At 40.6% G+C, this 26,302-nt stretch overlaps 1 protein-coding gene across 3 annotated transcripts in view; it reads right to left on the reverse strand.

Moving 5' to 3' along the window:
- Positions 1–44: 44 nt before the first annotated feature.
- ADAM17 (ADAM metallopeptidase domain 17) overlaps positions 45–26,302 on the reverse strand; it is a 48,701-nt gene continuing 22,443 nt past the window's right edge. For all 3 annotated transcript variants that reach the window (XM_049902841.1, XM_049902842.1, XM_049902843.1), the window contains 12 exons: positions 24,928–25,041; positions 21,804–21,948; positions 21,602–21,690; positions 17,872–18,024; positions 16,502–16,701; positions 15,497–15,600; positions 8,005–8,139; positions 6,152–6,282; positions 4,930–5,008; positions 4,098–4,186; positions 2,385–2,435; positions 45–1,862 (listed from right to left, as the gene is read on the reverse strand). In XM_049902841.1, the coding sequence (XP_049758798.1) occupies positions 1,515–1,862; positions 2,385–2,435; positions 4,098–4,186; positions 4,930–5,008; positions 6,152–6,282; positions 8,005–8,139; positions 15,497–15,600; positions 16,502–16,701; positions 17,872–18,024; positions 21,602–21,690; positions 21,804–21,948; positions 24,928–25,041 (1,638 nt within the window). In that variant the 3' untranslated portion in view covers positions 45–1,514. The remainder of the gene's footprint in view (positions 1,863–2,384; positions 2,436–4,097; positions 4,187–4,929; positions 5,009–6,151; positions 6,283–8,004; positions 8,140–15,496; positions 15,601–16,501; positions 16,702–17,871; positions 18,025–21,601; positions 21,691–21,803; positions 21,949–24,927; positions 25,042–26,302) is intronic.

Raw genomic sequence — 26,302 nt, forward strand, 5'->3', positions numbered from 1 at the left:
TTGATTGATGCAGGTACCATCAGTGCCACTGCTACAAAAATATACCCTGAGCAGATGCTGAATTCTGTAAATGGCAAAAAGGTGAAGACAGTTTTGTTTTTTGAAAAGAATTTTATAAAAAATGGGTTTCTTACATTCTGCTGGAAACTCTTTCACTTTCATACATACACCCACACACCCCACTCACCTTATATTCCAAAAGTGTAACTAAAACATAAGAATATTGTGAATAGTTAAAAGATAGCAAATACCAAAGGGTACAAGTTCAAGTATTAGTGTAACAGGTATCCACGTAACAAACATCCTTAGGAAAAAGACATCATTTGTCACAGGTTTGGTTAGTTGCCCTCAGTTTACAAGTTAAAATGTGTTGGCTGCTGAACACATTTCAGTACTTAATTAAAAAAAAAAAGCTTTTAACTATAATTTTATGGAAATCAATTCAATCTGGTCATTTTTATCCTTCACACAGTAAATGCAGACCATCCAGAATCCTGATGCACTATAAGAAGTTATGCACATATACACTTATAGGTCAATAAAACAGGTGTGTAAGGTATCAATCAGCAGCTGCAGCATCCCGACCAGAGCAGCACACCCTATCCATCCCAGACCACCCCTGTTCTTTTAGTAAGGAATACCTCACTCCCACTCATCCACTACTGTTGGGAAACAGGCAACCATACTCTGTTCTCTGGAAGTGGCTGGTGAATTTTTTTAAGAGCATGGTCACAATACTAGGGATGCACAAGGTACTTACAAAACACAGAAAAAATACCTAGCAAATGGGAGCCCTAAACAGTTGAAAGGATTCTGGAATTCCATTGGTTAATATTATTTGTAACCCTCACTATAAGCTACAGTTTTAATTCTAGAAGATATTAAGAGAATTAGAGACATATTAACCCAAATTATTTCTAAATTTAGATGTGCAATTCTCCCTGCTGCTGAAAGCTCTGGGTAAAACTAAGAATTAGAACCCACTTTTAGGAGATAATTTATAACTAGGTTTTATCTCACTCCTTTGTCTTTACTTGAAGGCAAAAAAATAAATAAGTTTATTCTGTGTTTCCAGTTGTCTTCACATATAACTGCTAAATAACTCATTATATTCAGTGGATCATTACAGTGTATAAAAAAAAAAATCATCCCCCTAGTCAGTGCTGTTACCAATATAAAAGGTTAATTTACAAAAACGTAAATATGCACAACCTAATTCAGCTGTATTGTTCTACTTTTGCACCACAGGTTGAAGGATATTTTAAAGATCAAAAAAACTAAAACCTGAAAGGCTGGAAGTAAGCTAGGTTCATCTTACCTCTTGAAAAGGAAAAAGGCCTGACCACATGGTATTATGTACGTGAAGGAAGTTCAAACACATGACCAGCATCTGCTGTTAAGTCACTTCCTTATTTCTCCCAAATCTTCACAAAAGAGATGCAGTGATTTTAGGTCAAATCTATAAAAATATTTTGCATGCTTAGATCAAAGAGCTTAGAAAGGAAATGCCTAAACTAGCACTCTGTTTCTTTGCTGTCAACACGATTCTGACGCTGTAACTTAAAGGAGGATGCCTTCTCACTTCTTGTGACGGGACGGTCCGTGAGATCTTCAAAAGACTTTGCTGCAGTGCTGTTTGGGAAAGGGTCCTTCTCAAACACATCTTCATCGATGTGAGAGTCGGTGCTGGGGTCTTCCTGGATAGTGTCCATCCTCTGGTGGTCCAGTTTCGGAGCCACAGCAACTGGGGGCATCACTGGGGCAGGCTGCAGGGGCTGGAGACGGCCAGGAGTCTGGGGCGTAGGAAACGGTTTAATAATGCGAACCGATGCTGAATCCATGCTACTCAGCATCTCAACATTCTGAAAAGACATGGGGGTAGTTGATACCGGAAAAGATGAATCGACGTTCACAGTTCCAACCTTACCCACCAAACTGCTTTACCCTGTTCACACTGCGATCCCTTGTGCTGAGTAAAGCACTGGGCGAGAGCTCACTTAACCCAAGAAGTGACTCAAAATAGCTCTCAATTGTCCTGCCAGTTTAATTGTGCTGTTGGTTTACTGTTTTGAGGACCCAAAAGAGAATGCTCAAGAAACAAGCCTATCAAGATCTCAAGACAGGAAAAGATCTCAAAATATTAACTACTGTCATAATGAACATCTAAATCGTCCCTTACAGCTGTGAAGGGGAAGGGGAGAACAGCACTTCTCTTTTTAAATCTCCATCGTGCTCTTCTCAGTTTACCTAACACACAACCCACAGCCTTCCTGCGGTGACAGGGCCGCCCACTAGCAGAGGAAGGCTCAGGTCTAGGCCGCTCACTTTGCTTAAGAGCGTCTTGAAGTGCAACTGAAAACTTTTTCTTTCAGGTGTATACTTACACTGGGGTGAAAGAGAGACAGAGATTCATACTGCTTATCCAATTTCTTATCCTAGAAAGAAAAGAACAGGAAGAAAAAGGTTATTCCTACAAATGAAATTCAGTTAATAAGCTCCCATTTCTTACAGGTACTGCTAACATTAAAAGAAGAACTTAGAACCTGAGTTGTACAAAGTGGTTAGTAGGTTCAACAGATAGTGAATTTCTCAAATTCTGCCACCAGTCTGAAGCGTTTGCATCAAAAAAAGAAACACATTTTTTGGCATTAAGTTCAGAAATAGACAAAGTTTAATTGCTATTTTCCAGAGATTTCTCTCCCTATGGGCAGGAACATAAGGGCGTTTCCTGTTGAGTGGTCAGAGCAGACTACCAGTTCCTGACCCACCAATTAAAGGGGCAGCTCGTAGGAAGGCTTAAGGTTGGCTATACTCAGAGTTTCACTCAGCATGACCTCATCGCCCCAGCCCGCCACAGCCTTATATCATTCTCAGCCGTTTTCACAGCTTCTGTGGCCCACAACTCCGGTGGGCAGGTATCTATTGCAGGAATTAGGCCTCTAGTTCCTACTTCATACTCCTCCAGAAGGCTGACACATGGGGCCACCACTGCCCCAATCCAGGCCAGTGGCTGAAGAATAACAGGTGACAAAGGACAAGGCAAGAGACCAGGCCCAAGATCACAGCCTCAGCTTCGAGTCTGAGTGCCAGGAACATGACTATGGCCAGAAGTCAGTCTGCAGGCAAGGATCATGCCTCACAGTTCACCTTCCACTGTAAACAAAGGAGTTCCACTCCCAAGAGCAACCTAGCGGATGGCAGTTTCCTCCAGAGACAGAGCGTCATCTGTCAAAGCTTCAACACGTCACCTTTAAACAGCCTTGTTCCAGCAGGGGCAGGTGCTCCCTCAAATGTCCCTGAAGAGAAATTCTCAGTGAGATGGCCATCGTGCTCACCACTCTGAGGACAGATGCGCGGTGAGATGGCTACGGGCAAGATAATCCAGAGGGAAAAGAAAAGGTAGCAGAAGGCCTGGCAAAAACTTCTGTCGTTAGAGTTAGCTGGGCTTGAATCTTTCAAGTGCTCATATGAGGGTGCCATGAAAGCACTTTAGAATACAAGTCTGGATGCCTAGGTCTGATTTCCTCATCTGTAGAGCAAACAAATCTCCATTTTCCCATAGAAGGAAGGTGAATGGACTTTTAAGAAATGTTTTAAAGGGCCTGAAGCTCATGAAGTACCTGGACTTCCTGTTACTTGCTGGGAACAAGAATAAAAAAAGATAGGTCACTATTAACTCGGAGGATTTGAGTACTCTGTACAATAATGCCAAGAATCTATGGGTAACATCTTTGGAATGATGATGCTTGACATCTGCTCTATTATAACAAATTTAGCCTGAAAATGCTCTTGGTTAGAAGCTTTAGTCATCAAAGGTCCTAGACAGAAGTCCAGTGAAACAGCCTCCTGTGCTTGTTAGGCATATAAACTCCTCAAAGATTACACGCTAGAAAAAAACACCCATAAAAAATGTAGTTCTTTCAAAGGACTATTAACTGAGTCTTTTAAAAGATGTTTTCCTAAGGATGGCACCTAAAAACGTCACTGGAAACATCAAGGTTAGATTTTGCTAAGAACAAATTACATCTTCTCGAAAGACTATATGGTTGGAGTTGCCCAGTTTTAAGATGTTTCAGTGCTTAAAGACTGTGACTTACCACACAGTGAACCAGAATGCTGAAAGGGATCCAAAATACCAAGGAGAAAACCAGGACTGAACCAACAATGTTGTCTGCTAAGAACTTCCCTGTGAACAAACACAAACATCGAATGTCTTGGTCAGGTACTACACAAATCTAAAATTAAATGCTCTCATAATATTATCATTGTGCTAAATGGCACAGAGTTGCTGGCTAGATGACACCACCAACACAGTACTGAGAACAGTGTCTGAGCACCTATGTTAGACCTGACCATCTCTCCAAATCAACCATTGCTTTAAAGACATCGCCCTGACAGACTTGTTGATAAGGCTAGCTTACAAAGTGTTTAACATATTCCCTGGAGTAAATGTGTCAAGAGACTAACAGGGACTACTTATTACTGGTAGTGACTGCTTAAGACGACAAGGTTTTTGTTATCTGGGTATTATTTTTGTGACTAAATTCTCAATTATGGACTCTAGAGGACATAAACAACTGCAAAACTCTGAGGATCAACTTCAAATGACTCTTAAAACAGGATTCAGACTTAAAATCAACTGAATGCTACGTATGCTATCATGTATTCGTTTTTTAGTACAGAAGGAAGCCGATATTTTGACTAAAGTATTGATTTCCCTTGTCTGAAAATCTGTGCATCCAAACTACAGAGGGAGAGGCTTATACTGAGTCCATTTTATTCTAGCGGTCAAGGTTATTTTATAACAAAAGTGGTAAATATTTCTGTCTTCTATTTCAAGATTAGACCATATCACTCTGAATCCACACTTTTCTAATGCCATCACAGAAATTAGCTCCATTCTAAGAACAACCTAGGGAAATCACTTACCAAAAGTATTGATGCTAAGCTTGTCAATGAAACTCCAAAATCGCTCAATGACATCCTGCACTCGTTTCTCACATTTGCCCTGTGAGAAGAAAACAAACAGCATTACCCACACACAATGCATTTAGAAGCAACATGGCTTTGTAAACATAACTGACATGTAAAAGGCTTCGGAAAAATCAAATATGTAAGGGCCCATCTTTGACAGTGGGTAATAATTTAAATAGTATAGGTACCCAAGAAAGCAGGATATAGTGTCATTGGCACTTTCACAATTAGTCGATTTTGATAAATAAGTTAGAATTACCAGGAGACAAAACTCAAGAAAAGCTAGTTTATTAAGATGGGGCCATGTCAGCAAGGACTGTAATGATAGAACACAAGCACAAAGAGAACAGGAAAAAACAGACTTCCTAAAGAATCCTTTCTAAACTTTTTTGAAAAATTCTGGTTCTGCAGCAAAAAAGGGTCTGACTTAGGTGAGTCAAGCAGCTTTGCAGGTCTTTCCAGCCATTCAGCACCTGTTTCAAAATCACGACTTGAACCACTTTGCAATCTTAGTCAATTTTATAATTATATGGATTGAATTATGTCCCCCGAAATAATGTGTTGTAAATCCTAACCTCTAAACCTGTGGTTATAATCCCATTTGGGAATGGGTTGTCTTTATGTTAAGAGGCAGGATTGGTATAGGGTATATCTTGAGTCAGTCTCTTGAGAGAGAGAATAAACAAGTGAGCAGAGGAGAGACAGGAGAAGCTGACAAGACAAGGACCTTCCTCCAGAGCTGACACAGGCAGAAAGCCTTCCCGCAGAGCCAACACCCTGAATTTGGACTTCTAGTCTCCTAAACTGTGAGAAAATAATTTCTGTTTGTCAAAGCCATCCACTTGTGGTATTTCTGTTATAGCAGCACTAGATAACACAGACAGACCCACTGCCTAAAAACAACTTTTCAAGATGTACCAGCCAAGGACAGAGTCTCCTGCTAAGGAGAGCTCATACCCAGTTACCTGAAAGCACTTGGCCTTTTCCTTCTAAATAATGCTCATATATACTAAAATACAAACATTCTTTTAAACAAAAACAATGAGAAAGATATGGCAGCATTCGTGTTTTGATTTCCTCCTATTTGCAAAACCAAATGTTTACAATATAAAAACATGCAGTCTGACTTTTACGGAAAAAAAAGTCAGAGGCTGTACCTTATTAAGTAAATACTCACGTTCATGTCACAGAAACCCACTGTACAGGGCTTTCCTTTCCTCAGAAATAAGTTCTTTTGTTCAGCATCGACATAGGGCACGCAGCGGCCAGCGTGGTCCCGGCAGCACACCTTGCAGGAGTTGTCAGTTTCTGCAACAGAGAACACGTGTCGGCAGCTGGAGACCCTCAGAGACATGGCTCCCTCCTTCCTCTCTTTCTTCTCTGGTCATGCTCTCAAAGAGGGGAGGCATCACATTTGGCTTTTAATTCAAAAGCTGATACTGTCCATATTTCACCCCTGGGGATAATTCCCTAGTTTACACTCCTCAGCGCTCAGTACTAACAAAGTTAAAAACTACTTACACAGAAAATCTCCTCTCTTTTATGCATTAAGAAGCTTCTCTTAAAAGCCAAATTATTCTACTTCAGGTTCTTCATAATGCTCTTCTAAAACGTTCCCCTTTTCCTGACATTTTCACCACACGCTGATGTAAGTCTTTGGCTTCCCACTGAAGGCTCAGCGCTCCCGCGGGAGCCAATGTCGTCTGTCCATTGGAAAGCGTGCAGTGCAGGGGCTGAGCACCCACCACAAAGTGAGCATCCACCACAAAGTGAGCATTGCGGCCTACGCGTCAAACTGCCCGCACAGGACCAACCTCTGACGGCGTAAGGAATCCAAGTAACACAACCGCACACCAGATGAGCCATCTGGGCACACGTGTGAATGGCAGACATGTCAAAATACTAAACTGGCAGTGTGTGCAGGGTATGGTATTTGATTCGATAGAATGTCAGCATTTATACTGACTTAGGAAAAATAAAAATCAGCTTGAACACAAAAACAAGCAAAGCTACTAGAAAGGAAAAACAAAATCCTTGCCATCATTCACTCTTTTATCAAATACTCATTGGGCATTTACTGTTGTCAGGCACTGTCCTTCCAGGGCACCCCAAGCCTCTTCCCATCATTCAGGAAATTACTGACACGGCACCTACTGTGGTGTCCTCTTTGTTGACATGTTACTCCACCAGGAAGGGCCACTTACTCCATTCTGTAGATGGTAAGCTCTCAACCCGGTAATTTAAACGCCTGAGCTCTTTGATTATTTTACTTTGCAAAGAGGCAGAACCTTTCACCAACTGGAACGCTGCCTGACTGAAGTGAAGGGGAAAGCACAGAGTCTAACCAGTCCCTAACCAACCCCTGAGGTACTTCTTCAGACCCTAAACCAAACCAAAAACCAAACCCACTGCTGTTGAGTCAATCCCAATTCATAGCAACCCTAGAGCTCCAAAAATAGAGTGAAAACCTAAAGAAAACTTAGAGGCCAGCATGATGCCACCATTACAAGAGGCTCCCGCCTCAGGCTGCTCTGACAGGGATCAGAGGGGAAAGGCCCGTTCCTGCTGACAAGGGCGATAACCCTTCATATGGTGCCGGGGCCAGATGCTGGAATTAGCTGTGGGGCTGAAGTCTTGAAGGAGCATCCTTGTTCACTGCCAATGGAAAACAGGCAGCTACTGCTGCTTTCACAGTATGTTTGTGATGCAAGGAGAGAGGCGACAGACCCCCACCCATGACAAAATTTCCTCCTACCCCACCCCCATGCCTGCCACACAGAGAGCCTGAAAATGCAGCAAGAAAAAGACCCACACTGGGTTTCACTGTGACAACAGAGGAGCCAGGATCTGAACCCAGGTATCTCTCCAGACACTGGCCGGCCTCCACACTACCCTTGTCCCTGGCTTGGTTCTCACTGCCCTGGCCAGCAGTGAGTGGCCGACCAAGCCAGGCTTCCAAATGGAGGGGTGGGCCCAAGAGACAAATGCCATCTTCTCCCCTGCAGGGACCCAGCATGAAAATGCGCTCACCGTTACACGCACAGGACTCCAGCTTCTGCTCCCGCTCACAGAAGGGAATACACTTTCCATCTTTACACTTGCCGAGATCCAAGCAAACTGTGTCATCGTCCGCATTTCCAGGAGGGGGGCACTCACTGCTATTACCTGCGAGCATACAGATATCACGCTCAGTCACCTGTCAACCAGGGCGAGAGGTGCACAAAATACTGCTTCTCATAAAAGAAATGACAACCTTCCAAGTAACAGTGACCCACAGGGCAAGAAGGACAACAGCCTATAATCAATCAGCCAATAAGCATTATGGGGAGCCTGGCCACACACCAAGTGTTATGCTGCACACGTTCCTGCCCTCATAAATGCCCTGGATGGCGATATTCAAAGTCTCCATTTCCTCATCTCACATCCACAGCTCTAATGTGTTTTTCTTTTACCTTTCTACTGTGATACAGGAACCCTGGTGGTACAACGGTTAAGTGCTCACTGTTAATCAAAAGGTCAGAGGTTTGAACTCATCCATCAGCAGCTCTGAGGGAGAAAGACCTGGCGATCTGCTTCTGTAAGGATTACAGCCTACGAAACCCTATGGGGCAGTTCTACTCTGTCCTATAGGGTTGCTATAAGTTGAAATCGGCTCAACCGCACACAGCAATAACCATCTATAACATATATATCATGTATATGTCCTATTATCACTAATAAAACAAACGCCTGTGAACCATTACTTTAAAAGGCCAATGCGACAATACCCTGAACCCCGTGTTATTCATTCTCACGCCTTTATTTATATTCTTTCCACATATATAAATAAGTACCTCTAAACCAGAGGTCAGCACATTCTTTCTGTAAAGGGACAGACAGTAACATTTAACAGGCCAGACAGTCTCTGACGCAACTGCCCACCTCTGTCTGTTCCTGGAGCACAAGACTGCCACACACAACACAGAATGAATGGGCGTGGCTGTGTTCCAACAGGACCATCAACACTGAAATCTGAATTTCATAAATTTTCACGTGCCATGAAATAGGACTGTTGTTTTCTTTTTTTGATCATTTAAAATGGAAGTCAAAAAAAAAAATTTCTTAGCTTACAGACATACAAAGATAAGCACCAGATCAAACTTGGCCCACAGACCACAATTTGCCAGGTTCTGTTCTAAACAATACATTTTTTTAAATTTTGCCTATTTTTGACCTTTAAAGAAAAGGAGCCACATAGTAGGTATTCTTCTGTGACTTTCTTTTTGCTCAGCATTATGTTTTTGACCTTTATCCATGTTGGTGAGTAGAGCTTTAATTCATACATATGCACCAAAACAAAAAACCAAACCCACCGATGTGGAGTCGATTCCAACTCACAGTGACCCTACAGGACAGAGCAAAACTATCCCACAGGGTTTCCAAGGAGCAGCTGGTGGATGCGAACTGCCGACCTTTTGGTTAGCAGCCGAGCTTGTAACCACTGCACCACCAGGGCTCCACACATACACAGGCACCTACTTTTCCCTTTTCCATAACATGGGCATACCAAAAAGCTTGCTTTCTTCTGAGTACAGAAACAGTTGTTTCTACTTTTTTGATGTTATTACAATGCTGCTACGAAAATTCTTACACATATCTCCCAGTGAACCTGTCCAAGGGTTTCTTCCGGGCATAAACTTACAAGTACAATTGCTGAGTCTTAGTCCCACACTCAACTCTAAGTAACCTCGAACCATGTACAGCTCTACGTTCCCACTAGCAGGGTGAGCGCTCACAAATACGGCTTCTGGTTTCATTCTGAAATTGCCCTCCTGAAGGTCACCACTGACTTCCGTATCACCAAATCCAATGGCCATTTTCCTGTCCTCATCTTACCTGACTTTTCAGCAGAATTTAATGTAGTGATCACTCCCTCTTTCTAGAAAAACCACTCTTTTGGTCCCTGTGACACCACGCTCACCAGATTTTCCTCCTAGCCTACTGACAATACTGTCTCAGTCACCTTTGCTGCTTCCTCCTCCTCACCTACCCAATCTCAAATGCTGGACGTCCCACAGAGCTTAATCCAGGACCTTCTCTATTCTTCTAGCTTCCTAGATAATTTCATTCATTCCCATCTATATGCTGACAGCCTCAAAGTTACAGCACCAATTCTAACTTCACCCCCAAGCCCAGACCTATGAGTATTTGACACCGCACGGAGGCATCTCAAACTGAAAGTTCAACTCTTAATCTCACCCCGCCCCCATCCACATCTTCCCATTTCAGTAAACTGCACTATTTCAATTCTGAATTGGCTTTCTCCCAATCCTCTGTCCCTAATGCCCATGTCTAAACTGTAAGCAAATCTTGTCATTTCTACCTTTAAAATGGTCTTGAGTTCATTCATTCTCGTTCACATTCATTGCTACGACCTTAGTCCAAGGCACCAATCTCTACTGCAGTTAACTCGGTAATCTCTACACTCTTACCCAAACGCACCATCACTCTTTCCTCAGTGTAGGAGACCCAACAGTCTTGGAACCCCCTATTTAAAACACTTAAGTAGCGTCCCAATGTACTTGGAATAAAATGCAAACTCCCTATGAAGTCTCTGAAACACTGCATGACCTGGCCTCTGCCTCCCTCCCCAACTTCGCCTCGTATAGCTCTCCCACAGCTACAAGGGTCTACGAGGAACACTCCAAGGTCTTTCTAAGCTCAGAAAATGAACACATGCAGTTCCCTCTCCCTAGAATGCTCTTGTTCCCACTCTTCCCTGGCTGCCTTTTTCTGATCCCTTACATCTTGTCTCAAGGACCTTCTCTTCTGAGACATCCTGAGTGCCCTAAATTGATGTGCTTTCTCCCATGTCCTTTACCCTCTATCACTATATACTATTTATTTCCTTCATAGCATATGCTTTGCAATTAATATCTATTTGATAATCTATGATTTTCTCTCTCCCACCACTAGACTGGTAAGCTTCAGAGAGCAAGGATCACATTTATTTATTAGTCAGTATATATCTAATCCCTATCACACCGTAGGTACACCAGAAGTATTTTTTGAATGACTCAGTAATTTTTAGAGACAAAGAAAAGTCACTGAAGGAAGTTCAACTGGGAACAGAGAGGACAGAATGAGTGGCTCACGGAAAATCAACAGCACAAGCAGTTTAAAAGTCAACACAAGGAGAGAAACACTATTGCACGAAAGCGGCAGACTATCCGGAGTTCTGGAGGACTAGTCTTTCAACTGGATGGAACCAGTCAAAAGAATCCTGACTTAAAGGGCCGTGAAGCAGTAACACAGAACTTAAAAGAAATCTGGCTTATTTCATATAAAAGCAACTGTTTAAGTACCTTATACCAGGCACTTTGTTGGGCACTGTACATATTTTATTTCTTAACTTATAAAACCCTTTTCAGGCACTGGGCATTTGTAGTATCAACAAGACAGTTTGTTATGGATTGAGTTGACGTCCTAAGCCCTGTACTGGTGAATGTGACCATTTCTGGATACAGGGTCTTTCCCTGAAGACATAAGTTAACAAGGTCATACCAGAGTAGGGTGGGTCCTAATTCTTTCTCAGTGGTGTTTTATAAGAAGAGAGAAGAGACACAGAGATGGGGTCACACTGGGGGAAGACAGACACCACGTGCAGATGCATCTAAGGGCCAGCGAGTGGCAAGAAACACGTTGAACTACCGGAAGCTGAAAGAGCCCGAGAAGGATCTTCCCCTAGAGCAGACAAAGAAAACATGGCCCCGCCGGAGCCTTGAATTTGGGCTTCTGGCCTCCAGAACTGTGTGACGATAAATTTCTGCTCTTCAAAGTCACCTGCCTTGCAGTATTTTGTTGTAGCAGCCCTAAGAAACTAAGACAGAGTTAGTTATTCAACAAACTACCACTGCTGGAAGCAAGCTACATTACAAAAGTACAGTCAGCTCAGTGAATATGCATACTGTGTATCATTTTTATATTTTTAGTATATGATGCTGTCCTGAACATATATGTAAAAAATGCTTAATGAGTATTTGTTGAACACCTACTGTCCTTAATAAGGCTAAAATCAGTACCAGATGTAAGAAGATAACTAAAAAGGTAGCATCATCGATTAACAAGGTTCTCTAAGTTAGCACGGACCAGAATCACCTGAAGGAACGTTGTAACAACGGCTGCTGGGCCCCATTCCCAGAATTTCTGTTGCAGTAGGTATGGGGTCGGGGTGGGGGGGCCGAGAATTCCCATTCTAACAAGTTCCCAAGTTATGCCATGCTGTTGGGCGCAAAATGTTGATTCCTTATAATAAGCTTATCCTCTGTTAGCTGCTACTTCATGTGAAAATATTAAGAGAACAAAAGGCTGCTCGAAAAGAACAGCGAATCCATTTTTTTCCAATTGTTTTATATATGTTTACTTAAAAAGAAGCCATCTTTCAGAACCTATTTTTATTATTGTAATAATAAAGACTGAAACACTGAGCACAGTGAGAAAACGTTTTTGAACACATAATTCTGAGATATTCAGGCTCCTGACCTCTGGCAAACAAATGTGATACTGACAGATCTCAGAACATAAAAGCTGTAAGCAATATGTTATAAGATGCATATTTAAAAACCAAAGGAAAAACCAAAATAAGATACAACTTTATGCCACTTGGATGGCCACAATTAAAAAGACAGTAACAAGTGTTGGCAAGGATGTGGAGATACTGGAACCCTCATACACTGCTGGTGGGATTGCAAAATGGGGGAGCCACTTTGTAAAACAATCTAGCAGTTCCTCTAAAGATTAAAAGTTACCGCATGACCTAGCAATTCCACACACCTAGGTAAACACACAACGGAAATGAATATAATACGCCCACATAAAAACTTGTACTTCAATGTTCATAGCAGCATTATTCATAATAGTCAAAAAGGAGAAACAACCAAAGTGTCCATCAACCGACAAATGGATAAACAAAATGTGGAATATTATTCAGCAATAAAAAGAAATGAAGTACTGAAACATGATACAACATGAACACTGAAAACGTTATGATAGTTGAAAGAAGCCGGTCACAAAAGACCACATGTTGTATGATTCCATTTATATAAAAAGTCCAGAATGGGCAAATCTATAGAGACAGAAAGTGGATTAATGGTTGGCTGGGAGGGACTGGAGGGTTCACAGGAGGTGGCTAAAGGGTATGGAGTTTCTTTTTAGGGAAAGGAAAATGTTCTTAATTGATTGTGGTGATCGTTGCACAACTGAAAACCAGTGAGCTCTAAACTTTAAATGGGTGAATTGTATGGAATGTGAATTATACTGCAATAAGGCTGTCACCAAAAAACAAACAAAACAAAAGATACAGAAAGGTTAGAAAACAGAAGAATGTGATAAACATACCAGACTAACAAAACAAAACTGGGGTAGCAAATTGAGTAACAACATTTAAGTCAAAACACACCGTTAAGTGTCAAAAGGGAACATTATATATTGGTAAAGGAATAACAGATCAGGAAGACATAAAGAACGTGTTCATTTATGTACCTAGTAATATGACTCTGAAATATATAAAACAACAACCGGCAGATGATGTAACAACTACAAAAGATATAATCAATAAGAGTTTTAAAGGTTAGCTCCAGATTGATCAAAGTCCCAAATGTAAAATGAAGCTAACAGAAGCAGCTGTGGAAAATATCTTCGTAACTTTTCACAATTAAACATCTACACGTACCCATGCACGCACACACATATACACACACAAAGCGACAGATACGATTATATTAAAATTAAAAATTTCTGTTCCAGGAAGGACAATAGATAGGAAGAAGATACATGCAATGTTTAAACCAAATGGATTCTGACACAAGAACTGCTCCAAGGCAATACCAAAAAGACACGAAACCCAATTTTGAAAAATGAACTAAACATATGAACTGGCTATTCGCAGAAGGAGAAATCTGAAGAGCTAACAAGTATAAAAAGAGATATTCAAGAAAGATGTAAATAAAAAAGAGAAATCACTTTATACTCAACACACTGGCAAAAAATAAGAGTGGATAGTACCAAGTGTTAGCATGGACATGGGGACAAAGGAACTCTCATGCACTAATGATGGGACTAACAAACCAGTAAGGCTATTCTAGAGACCAACGCAGTACCTTACGCTGTGACAAAGCAATTTCGCTCCTGTGTGTGCACTCAGAGAAACTCTTACACAGATGCATAAAGCATTATACACGGATGCTCACCATAGTCCTATTTGTACTATGAAAGAGATTAAGGCAACCCAAGCTGTTTTCATTTAGGGAATGGATAAGTAAAATATAAGAAGGCACATTACCGTATACTATGCAGGTACCCAAAATACAGTCACGTGCCACTTAACACCCATTTGGGCAACGACCGACCACATATACATCTGTGGTCCTGTAAGGTTATAAGAAAGCTCAGAAATACCAACCAGAAAATGGGATGTAGTGGATTTAGGCATATCACACTTGACAATCACAGCAATCCTCAAAAAGAAAGAAAAAATTCTGTTAAAAGATTGGCTCCACTGAAAGCTACAAGGCTAATGAAGACATGAGAGGGACCTATATCAGATACAGAGAAACTGCTAATGACATGGATTGAGGATCAAACACAAAAGCGAATCCCTCTCAGCACGCTGACGATCACCTCTAAGGCATGAAGCCTGTTAGAGATGCTTAAGAAAAAGCAGGACCAGACTATGATAGCGAGTTCAGTGCTAGTTCCAGGTGGTTCGAGTGCTTCAAACAATGTTTTTTGATGCATAATATCAAAGTGAGTGGCGAGTCTGTGAGTGCTGATGCGAAGGCAGCAGAGTTTGTTGAAACCTTAGATGAACTACTTGCAGAGGGAGGTCATTTGCCCCAGCAAGTTTTTAATATGGACGAAGTCTCCTTACTCTGGAAACCAGTGCCTGAAAGGATCTTCATGCATGAAATGGTGTTTGCACAACATCCAAATCCCAAAATATCCTATTTCACGGAACCTATCACAGACATTAAGCAATGCATGACTGTAATGAACGAGATACAGATACAAAAATACAGGCAAAGATGTATAGGGCAATACAGGTAATTCTTAAAAACATGGTAATAAGGTTTTTTAAAAAGTAGATCTAAGGTAGAATATCATTTTGGTGCATTAAAAACACACATATACACAAAATAACACTGTAACGTCTTTCGAGGATATACACACAGAGAGAGCAAACATTAAACACATTAGAATGGATGTCTATGAGGGGAAGGATAACAGAAGTAACGGGAATGAAACAGAAATAAATGAGAAGCAATAAAACAGTAAAGTGATCTTGCACAGACCAATGACAATCACGTAGCACAAACTAAGGAGTATGGTCAACTCGACTCTGCACATGGGCTACAAGAGGGTTGCTTTCATGTAAACTAACGTTATGTTTTTCATTCATGCGTGCACACAATGCGTGCGCACACACACACACACAAGCTCTGGTACTGCGTCAAAGTATTCCAAGAGAACCCACGAGAGTACACACCTGTGCAGTAAGACACGCCTTTACAAGTGGCGTTAATAGCTTCTTGGCACTTCTTCTGGGCAGTCTCAAAGTGGCAGTTTTTACAACAAGGGCTGTTCCTATCACTGTAGAAAAAGAGCAGACAGGGACAGTTCAATTCAAACGACGACCCCATGTTTAAACACTGAGGTACTATTACACTGACCTGAAGATCACAGGAGAGGATCTCCTGGCTGAATCACCCACGGGGCAACATCAATGCCACTCTGTACAAGGGCAGGTGGTCCAAAACAATCCACCACGAAAACATCTTGGTAACCTTAGCTTTCGTTACTTTAATACAGTAATAAAAAAAAAAAAAAAAGACATGCAACTGCAAGGCCATCAATGGTTAAGACCACTAGCCAGCCAAAGCCCTGCTTCCTATCAGTGGTTATAACATTAACATGCATTATATACAGTTAAATCCCAATTCTTCACCACATATCAGTTTCCCTCTTATCAGCCAGCCACTGGTCTATCAGTGACATAAAAATACTAATACAGCAACCTTCTAATTTTTAACCTGTTTCCTCCGTGTTTCGTTTACATCATTAAACAAGTCTTCTAGAGTGCTATTCCATTGTATGGACACACAATAATTCATTTACTCTATCCCAGGACTGTCATTTTGAGTGTTGCCAATATGTGACTATTATAAAAGAATGCGGTCATGAACATCCCTGTTAAATTACCCTTCTTGTCCACCTGCTTCTTCAAAAAAAGATTCTTCAAACTGTGGGAATCCTAATCAAACTGTGGGAATCCTAATCAAACAGTATGCAAGATTAAGGATTTTGGTACATAATGACAAACTGCTTCCCAGAAAGCATTTTTCTGCTCTAAAGGGCAAAGGGGTACATACACCCAGCTACCCACACACACACCCTCTAACGAATTCTAAGGCCCCTGCGTTCTCAGTTTGCTGCTTGTTGGACACCTTGTTACGCTAACCCCTCAAAGTGATTGTGGTGATTTATTTCTCACCTGCACTGAACGCCTTGTTTCAATGTACAGTCATTGTTGCAGCAGCTGTCGTTGTTCAGGTACATGATGCCAGGATCGCATTCTTCCCCTTCATCCACCCTGGAGTTCCCACACACTTTGTTGCTGCGTTCTTGAAAACACTCCTGGGCCTTACTTTCAATGGTCTTATAGATTGACTGTTTGCTGCAGTTTGAAAACATCTGGGGAAAAAAAAGGCCACAAAGGACCAAAAATAACATAATAAAAATCCATCCCCAAATGTTTACACTTCCTCTATAGAGACAAACTTTAAATGTTAAAAGCCACAATTAGAGCTACCCTGGAGGTATGTCAAGGGCCCGTTACTGCCTCCTCTCAATGCCATCTATAGGGAATGGAGTATTTCCCTCTGTGGGATGCTACAACGCTGGTGTGAATTTGGTTAAAGGCCTAAAACTCTTCACATGCAGGTAAGCTATACAAAGGCTGAGACCAACACCCAGCCAACACCATCAAGGGGACAGGCAGTCTGGCACGAGCTGAGAGTCTGTGGACTCCATCCATCCGTGGGTCTCCCTCGTTTCTTATGCTCAGCACTGCCGTGTGGCAGTGAGAATGAGGCACACATCCCCCATCTTCCCAGACAAAATGACTCAGGAAGGTAGAACAGGTTTTGTTGCTGGCTTACCCTTTCTCTTTCCCTGTTTAGATGAATGACCCCTGTTTAAAGTTTTGACATATCTGAGCTTACTAAGAGGCATGATATTATATATAGTCTATTTAACAACTAAATTGCAAATTATTGCCTACACATTTTCATGGGTTCCCAAGATTTTAACTGTTGCTCTGAGTTTTTCTACAGCTGGACAGTGTCTTAAAGGGAGCCTCTACCTTAGTTTCCCAACTTAAGAACACAGAAGTGCTCAAAAGTCCCCCTTTAAAATTTGGGAATCTTACTCATATGAGGCTTATAGTCTGGTAAACTCTATGTGTGTTAGTGTAAAGGTTTATGAAAACATACAAATTGTAAAGTACTGTAGAGTTAAAATGAATGACAACTAGTAAATAAAAAGACACGAAAATTTTAATGTAAAGCCTGAGCCCACCAGAACCTGAAATCTAAAGCTTCAACACAAGTTGTCATTATTCCATTTTCCAAATCTACAAGCAATTAACCTTGATAACAAATAGCCCATATGGTAGCTTTAACTAGATTTGGACGGACATGCTTCACTGCAAAACATACAACTAAGTGGTGGTACTTTGGAATTTGCAGTCTGACCCCTAGAGAAATACCTAGGAATGGAATTCCTTTCTGAGCTCTGGTGATAATCGATCACAGCCTCTTTTCCTTGTCCTAACCAGGTAAAAAAGCTTCAGAATATACATACCTTATTGTTCTCATGGTCTCCACTCACAGCTATGGGATACATGACATACTTCCCTCCCTGATCCTCATTAGGGGCACATTCTGCTAGCCCATCAGGATCATGTTCTGCTCCAAAATTGTGTCCCAATTCATGAGTTGTAACCAGGTCGGCTTCCTAAAGGATCATGCAAAAGGAAACGTTATTTCCCAACACCCAACCATCAGCTACTTCAGCCAGTTTGGCCCACACGGTCTTAAAACAAGGCCCTGATTAGTAAACCAGTCTACAGAAGAATAACACCTGGATTATGATTACTTCTATCAATTACAGAAATTAAAGACTGTATTTAATACCAATACCATTAAATAGTACTAAAAACCCATAAATAGTACTAGAAGGATGAAATTAAATCAATTTAAGAAAATATAACTTACAAGAGGTGCTGGAACATTCATGACAAAACTACCCACACTGGCCATCTTAGCCAGCCACTGTCTGGTATTGCTAAACAAACAGCTACGGTAGCTAAGTACCACTCTCCCCTCATTCTAATCACACTGCTGAGAAAATCTAAAGCACACAAGCAGAGGAGGAAAAAAAAAAGCAAGAAGTGACAAAACAAGATAACTGAGGAACACCAGAACAATGTTTCTTATCTCAGTGATTGAATTCATCTCCAGGACAATCTTAACCACCTAGCACATTTGATTTATCAGAATCCAGTTAAAAGGCTGTGCTTAATCTATCACCAGAGAATTTCTATCTGTTAACAACATAATAATGAATTTAGCCAGCATGGCCGAAAAAACTTGTCCCACATTTATCCAAATAAAAAAATATAGTAACAAATGTAAAATTCCTGAATTTTTTTCTAAGGGGGGAAAACACTCCATGGAACACGAAATGAAAAATTAATATTTTGCAGTTCATTTTTCTAGACAAGAAGAGTCCCAGTTCTAAAGTCAATGCCCAACTCCAGAAGCTTTCATAGGTTTATATTTAAATGGTAATGAAGAAGCTTTGAATTTTTTAGCATCTCAGATAAAAAAACACTCAAATACCAAAGGTGTAACACGGAGAAGTAACTCCTAACTGTGCTTTTTTGAATTCATTAGAGGATTCTCTTAACTGACTTTGATGCTGTAAAAATAACTCAAAATTTTCAAAGTTAGTTTATTTTTTTGCTGTGTGTGTCTTGTAAGAAAGAAATTCTGGAAGACAAAGGAGAATGTCATGAAAGCAAACCATTTAAGATAATATGACACCAAAAAGGTAAAGGAGCACCATAAGAAAGAAATAATTTTGGAAATGAAAAGGCTTCCAAAAATGACTAATGTCTTTTTCTTCTCTCATCCCACTTCACATATTTATTAGTCTAGGAAATGCCAATATTGTTACTCTTCAATAATCATTTTATCTTTTTCTGATCTTTTCTTTCTTCTGTCCTATTCTTTCTACATGGTCATGGCATTTTCATCTTAACTGTCCCTTCAGTACTCAAACTCTGATGAAACTTCACAATACGCTTCACTTCCTTTCCTCTTTTTGGGGGACGGGCGGGGGTTGTTTGCTTGTTACGTGGCAGGGTTTTCAGAAGGTTTAGGAAGATGGAGGAATTAGATTAGAGCAGCAGAAAAAACAGATTTGAATGCAAGGCACTATTGGTCATTTCTGTAATTCATGCTCCCATCTCCCACACAGTTTTTCTTTTACTCATCAATATTTCTACTCTTCCCCAATTACTTGAACTGATGGCTGTTATTTAACTTTTTTCATTTTTTATTTTTTGAGTTAAAATCAACAATTATGGAAGGCTTCCAATTAAAAACTGTATGCCTGCATTTACCTCTGCTCTTTTGTGAAATTCCACTAAAACTACAGTAAAGCGATGGAAAGAAAAGAACCAAGCAAAAACAAGGAACAGAAGAGACAACAGCAGACAATAGATGGTAACAAAATTTTGGGAAGTGAAAAAAGTTATGAGTTAGAGACAGAAATAACAGGCTACAATCATGAAAAAAAACAGGAAGCTGTAAGAAAGAAACAGGACAAAGGGGCTACTGAAAAAAAAAATGCTAGTAGGAATAGAAAAAATTCAAAAATGGCTGAAGATAAAGTTGAGGACACTCATCTAGAAGATAAACAGGAAATAGGAGAAAAAAATTGAAAAAAAATCTGATTATCCTTCTAGGAGATCATGTATCTGGGTTAATGGAGTTCCAAGTAGAAAAGAAAAAACAAGGGATAAAAAATTATCAAAGAGATTAGAAAGTTTTACATAAAGATGTAAGCCTCCAGACTGAAGCAACATCTGCCCAGCACGGTGAGTGGGGAGGGGAACCTATGTCATGTGTATCATCACAGTCAAAACACTACTTTATCAAACACTAGTATTTCCTACCCAATATCAACTCTCCCTTTCTCCCTTACTTACAGAGCGCTAATTCTGCTCAGGGCAGCAATGTACTCAGCTACAATAGCCACCTTCCTACACTCCCTTCAGGCTATGGACAGTACTGTGACCCAGTTCTGTCCAATGAGATATTAACAGAGCCAGTGGGTGGGGATTCCAGAGAAGCTTTTAAAAATGGTCGGACCAGGCTGGCTATGGTCTCCTTCTCCACCCCTTTGTAGCACAGAAGAGAATCATCCAGTGACCAGGCGATAATAAGCATGAGGAAAAAGGCCTAACTGTTTAGAAACGCTGCGTGAAAAACAGGAAGATCCTGGACCCAAGCGCATCACTGAGCTGCTATTCCAGCTGGAGAATGCTATGCCTGAACTTCTTTCTTGTTGCGTAAGACAAATAAGCCCATTATTTAAGCCACTGTTTATTGGATTTTCCAACAGATAAATTTTTGGATCCTAACAAATCCTAAAATATTCCAGAAAGAAAAAAAAAACAACAGGTCCCATACAAAGGATAAGGTGCCAGCGTGATTTCAGACTCTTTAAGTGCAACATGAAAAGCTAGAAGAAAATGGAGCAATGCTTTCAGTTTCTGAGGGAACAGAGGACAAGCCCAGCTACATTAGCAGTCAAGCTTAAGAGTAGAAAAAAGGCATTTTTGGATATGCAAAATCCCAAGAATTTGTCTCTCATGTACCATTTCTTAAAAAGCTCCTGAAGGATATGCTTCACCAGAATGATGGTATAAATCAAGAGAGAGAGAGAGAACAGAGGGTCCAGGAAATGAGAAAGCGCAGGGACATCTTTGAATGACAGCTACATTACTGGACTAGAAAACAAGTAGCCCTAATAGGAGCTAATGACGGAGGGCTTCTGGAGGGATGTCCTCAAAGAAAACAATGACCCTGATGTGTTTTAAAGGGAGTTTCACAGGTTTTCTTAATGTTTTTAATTTTCTTATTTCCCACAAAGAATGTACAGTAAGACCTGTGAAACCCGGAACCTGTGTAAGGTGGAAACCTCAGAGAAGGAAAACTCAAATATTTTCCACTAAAATGAGAGACAGAGAAGTGGTTAAGACAGCACTCTGTCAAAGGCAGAAAACTTGCAAGACCTAGAAAAACAAGGCAGTCCTGTCCAGTTCCAGCTCTCAGAGGTTTCATTGTATATATTTACCTTTCAGGCAAAAAACAGAAAACAATGTTACTTTTTAAAAGATACCTTCATAAACGTATCAAGAAGCCCTGATGGCCCAGTGGTTAAGCACACGGCTGCTAACCAAAAGGTCAGCAGTTTGAGAAAGATATGGCATAAATGAGGTTAAAAAATAAAAAGAACATACCTTTGTAAGGATGGTTTTACCATAATTCTTTGTGCTGGTCAAACCACTATTCAAATAGATATTTTTCTTCCCAACAGGACTATAATAAGCTAGAGGAAAAAGAAAACAGAGAGAAATTTTTTGTTAAATACAAAATTATAATATAACCCTTCCAGCCTACCACTCCAGAATTGTTATCTGTGTAACAAACAGAAAAACTTACCCTTTGGACAAACACCTCCATGACTGTTTGCTCTGGGAGAACCAACGTAAGCTAATCCAAGAGTTCCCATGTCAAAATCTTGGTACGTGAAAAGATGTGCTAGGCAGACTTTAGAGGCTTCTTCAGCTATATCAAAGCTAAATTGCTTTAAAAAAAAAAAAAAAAGTATTCCTAATCAGATTAACGGATACATCTGACAAAAGGTGGTTTCGGCTCAACACTCCAGAGCAGTACCACCACATGACGAACCCCAGCTCTGCACCAGTAACCACCACATCCTGCAATACAGTGCCCTTGACCTAGGTTCTCATCCACTGACACAGGGGAGAAGGCAGAGACTGTGGTCCAGTAAGACAGCACAATAGGGAAGAGCCTAGGAGCTTTTCATAGCTACTCAGAACTAAATCACTGTTCCTTAGAGAGCTGGTCTGAAGATGTATAGCCACACACTGAAGACGTTATAATTCTGTACAGTCCAAGCAGCTTGGAATATATTCCAGGGGATCTCAGCACCCTGTAACAAAAAAGATCCCTCAGGAGCCCCTGGGTGGTGCAAATAGTTAATGTACTCGGTGCTTAACTAAAAGGTTGGAGGTCTGAGTTCACCTAGAGGCACCTCAGAAGAAAAGCCTGGCAACCTACTTCCAAAACTTCGGCCACTGAAAACCCACGAAGCACAGTTCTACTCTGACATGTGGGGTTGTCACGAACCCAAGCTGACTCGATGCTGATTGGTTTTAAGTATTTTAAGAGTCTTATTTGGTTTTGTGGTTTTATTTTTTTGTTTTGTTTTGGGTTTATGGCTGCAAAGGAGTTATAATCATAAACTTAAAGGAAAAAGAAAGCATATATACCTAGTTTTATGCTTACTTAAATAAAAATAAAAAACCTACTTTAAATCAACACTGGAGGTTTGCAAGATTTTTTTTTTTTTCTCTTAAAGAAGCTTCACATTTTACATTGAAAACAATCCAGAGATTCCAAGCTAAGAACCCTTGATTTTAAAAATGCTTAAAATGAGAGATCAGAAAGCCCCGTATGAGGAGTGAATTGTTCCCAGGAGACGCTTTCCTGGCCACACTGGCACTTTGACAGAGCTGACCAATAATCCGAGAAGCTGGACTATATGAAGAAGAACGCGGCATCAGATCAGAGGGGGACTCACTAACAACCTGCGATATGCAGATGACACATTTCTCGCCCAAAGTGAAGAAGACTTGAAGCACTTACTAATGAAGATTAAAGACTACTACCTTCGGGATGAATTACACCTCAACATAAAGAAAACAAAGATCCTCTCAACTGGACCAATAAGCAACATCATGATAAACGGAGAAAAGACTGAAGTTGTCAAGGATTTCATTTTACTTGGATCCACAATCAAAATCATGGAAGCAGCAGTCAAGAAATCAAAAGACACACTGCATTGGGCAAATCTGCTGCAAAAGATCTCGTGGAAGTGTTAGAACATAAAGATGTCTTCTTGAAGACTAAGGTGCACCTGGCCCAAGCCATGGTATTTTCAATCTCCTCATACGCATGTGAAAGCTGGACAATGAATAAGGAAGACTGAAGAAGAACTGATGCCTCTGAATTATGGTGTTGGTGAAAAATATTAACAAGACCATGGGCTGCCAGAAGAATGAACAAGTCTGTCTTGGAAGACGTACAGCCAGATACTTCTTGTCTCACGTACTTGGGACATATTATCATGAGGGACCAGTCCCTGAAGAATGACATCATGCTTGGTAAAGCTGAGGGTCATCGAAAGAGAAGACAACTGTCAACAAGATAGACTGACCCAGTGGCTGCAACAATGGGTTCAAACATAGCAATGACTGTGAGGATGGTTGCAGGATCAGGCAGTGTTTTCGTTCCGTTGTACACAGCTGTTATACACAGGGCTGCTTGAGTCAGAACCAACTCGACCCTACCTAACAACAACAACAACATGATAAGAGGGTGAGGCTTCTGGGAATCTTCTAAGAACCTTAAGGAAGAGAACTGGAGAGGAACATCTGTAGATACAGGCCGTTCTTCCTCTCTGGTCCTCTCCTGACATGGACTGTCTAGAAGAACAGAGAGGTATGAAGGTTTAGCTGCTCCAGGAGTTTGAAGATCAATTATGGCTCCACCATTCTAGTTGCATAACTAACTATGGGTAAGTCATTTAACCTTAATGAGACTCTTTAAAAGAGTAATGGTGCTACCACAACCTACCTCTCAGGGTGATTGTTAGTGAATTGAGGTACTGGGAAAAGATGGGAGGAAGGGAACACAAAGGGGCAGGAGGAAGCTTTAGAGGGTAAGAGCTATGTTCACTATACCGACCATGGTGAGGATTTCACACATGTACACATATATCAAAATTCATCAAATTGCAATTATTTTATACATGCAATTTATTGTACGTCAATTATATTTCAATAAAGCTACCATTTAGTGTGAAAAAAAAAATACACCAGAATCCCATATAGATATAGCACTTCATGGTTCTCTATCTGGATAGAGTTGATGATGCCCTTTAACTCCATTCAAGCTTTAGAAACTCGATTTCCGCCCCCTAAGATCCTAAGCAGAAAGTCCAGATGAGCCACGCCATGCCTGGACTGCTCCAAAGAAACTATGAGATCAATAATCAAAGTGCTGTTTTAAGCTGCCAATTTGTGGTAATCTGTTAGAGCGACAATAGAAAGCATACCAACACATTACAAGATAAGCACTATCACTTCACAGAAGGCCATTTTACAACAAACAACAGCACACACAAACTCAAGACACTAAAATCATGTGGCAGCATCCGGTTAGAAGGCAAGATTCCATACAAGACAGAAAGTTTATGTTAACTATCTTTAGATTTATCACCAGAATAAAAACACAAGATTTAAAAATTCCTGTAGAGAATGTCAGATCTCCAAGTTATATTTTTCTTTTTTTGCCTATCTTGCTACTTGCCCTGCTACAGGGGGTGGAGTGCTCCTGGTTTCCAACGACCTCTTCTAATATGTCCCTTCATTAATGCAGATAGGGTGCATATATTACAAAGCAGAAAATGGTACTAAGAAGAATCAAGTGGTGATTGGCTCTCCGGTAAAAGCATCACAGCTAAGATTCCACAACCTACCTCCAGCAGCATCTTCACATCCCAAGCATCCTTTTCTTCATTTGGATAACTTTTTTCCATATTATAGTGCTTTTCACCAGGTTTTACCTTTTCTGGAGACTTGAGAATGCGGATCTATACTTAAAGAGATAATATACTTAGAACACTTTGGAAAAAGTCATTAAGGTTCATGAAATAATACTATATTATCTGTTCAAAAAAACTCCATCCATCATTCTAGAAGAAATATTTTAGAACCAAAACTCCACAAATTCTTCAGCTGTAATAATCCATGTCTGAAAACAGACTGAGAAGCATATGGCATAGAAAACATATATCAATGAATGATTTATAAAGTTATGAACATATTTTTATTTTTCATTTGTTCTGTATTTAGTCGGAAAAAATGATAACTTGAGTCACATGAGCCTAAAATATTTATTTCAACTGTAGTCAATGATTAAAAACATAAAGTGGTAAGATGTACATTACTTTCAGCACCACGGCAAAAAAAGATAATGAAGACTAATGACCTCTCCTTGAAAATGTAGTTCAGACAAATTCATATTAAACCTGCTAAGAAGAAAAAAAAGAGCAACAACATAAGCTTTTCTCCAAAAATAGATCGGATAGTGAGTTTGGGAAAAGGAACAAAGTCATGCTCAGCTTAGAGGTTTCTGGGTGTCTCCCTTGTGGCTCTGCCTGCCTGTCTGCACAGGACATGCATTCTCATCAGTTTTTCTTATTCTTTTAAATTGTGCTTTAGGCTAAAGTTCACAGCTCAATTTCTCATACAAAAATTTATATATTGTTATGTGACATTAGTTCCAATCCCTGTAATATGACAGTACACTCCCCCTTTCCACCCCGAATTTCTTGTGTCCATTCAACCAGTTCCTGTCCTTTCCTGCCTTGTCATCCTGCCTCTGGACAGGAGCCACCCATTTGGTCTTGTGTATCTGACTGAACCCTTCACAAGTACTATTTTACGTTTTATCGTCCAGTCTAATCTTTGTCTGAAGAGTGGGCTTCAGGAATGGTTTTAGTTCTGGGTTAACAGAGTGTCTGGGGCCACAGTTTCAGAGATTCTTCCAGTTCTCTGTCAGATCATTAAGTCTGGTCTTTTTACGTGAATTTGAGTTCTACTCCACACTTTCCTATTGCTCCGTCCAGGACTCTCCGTTGTGTTCCCTGTCAGGGCGGTCACTGGTGGTAGCCGGGCGCCATCTAGTTCTTCTGGTCTCAGGCTGATGGAGTCTCTGGTTTATGTGGACCTTTTGTCTCTTGGGCTTATATTTTCCTTGCGTCTCTGGTGTTCTTCATTCTCCTTTGCTCCAAGTGGGTTGGGACCAATTGATGGATCTTAAATGGCCCCTCAAAAGCTTTTAAGACCCCA

Source organism: Elephas maximus, chromosome 12 (genome assembly GCF_024166365.1).
Source record: "Elephas maximus indicus isolate mEleMax1 chromosome 12, mEleMax1 primary haplotype, whole genome shotgun sequence".
Lineage (NCBI taxonomy): Eukaryota > Metazoa > Chordata > Mammalia > Proboscidea > Elephantidae > Elephas > Elephas maximus.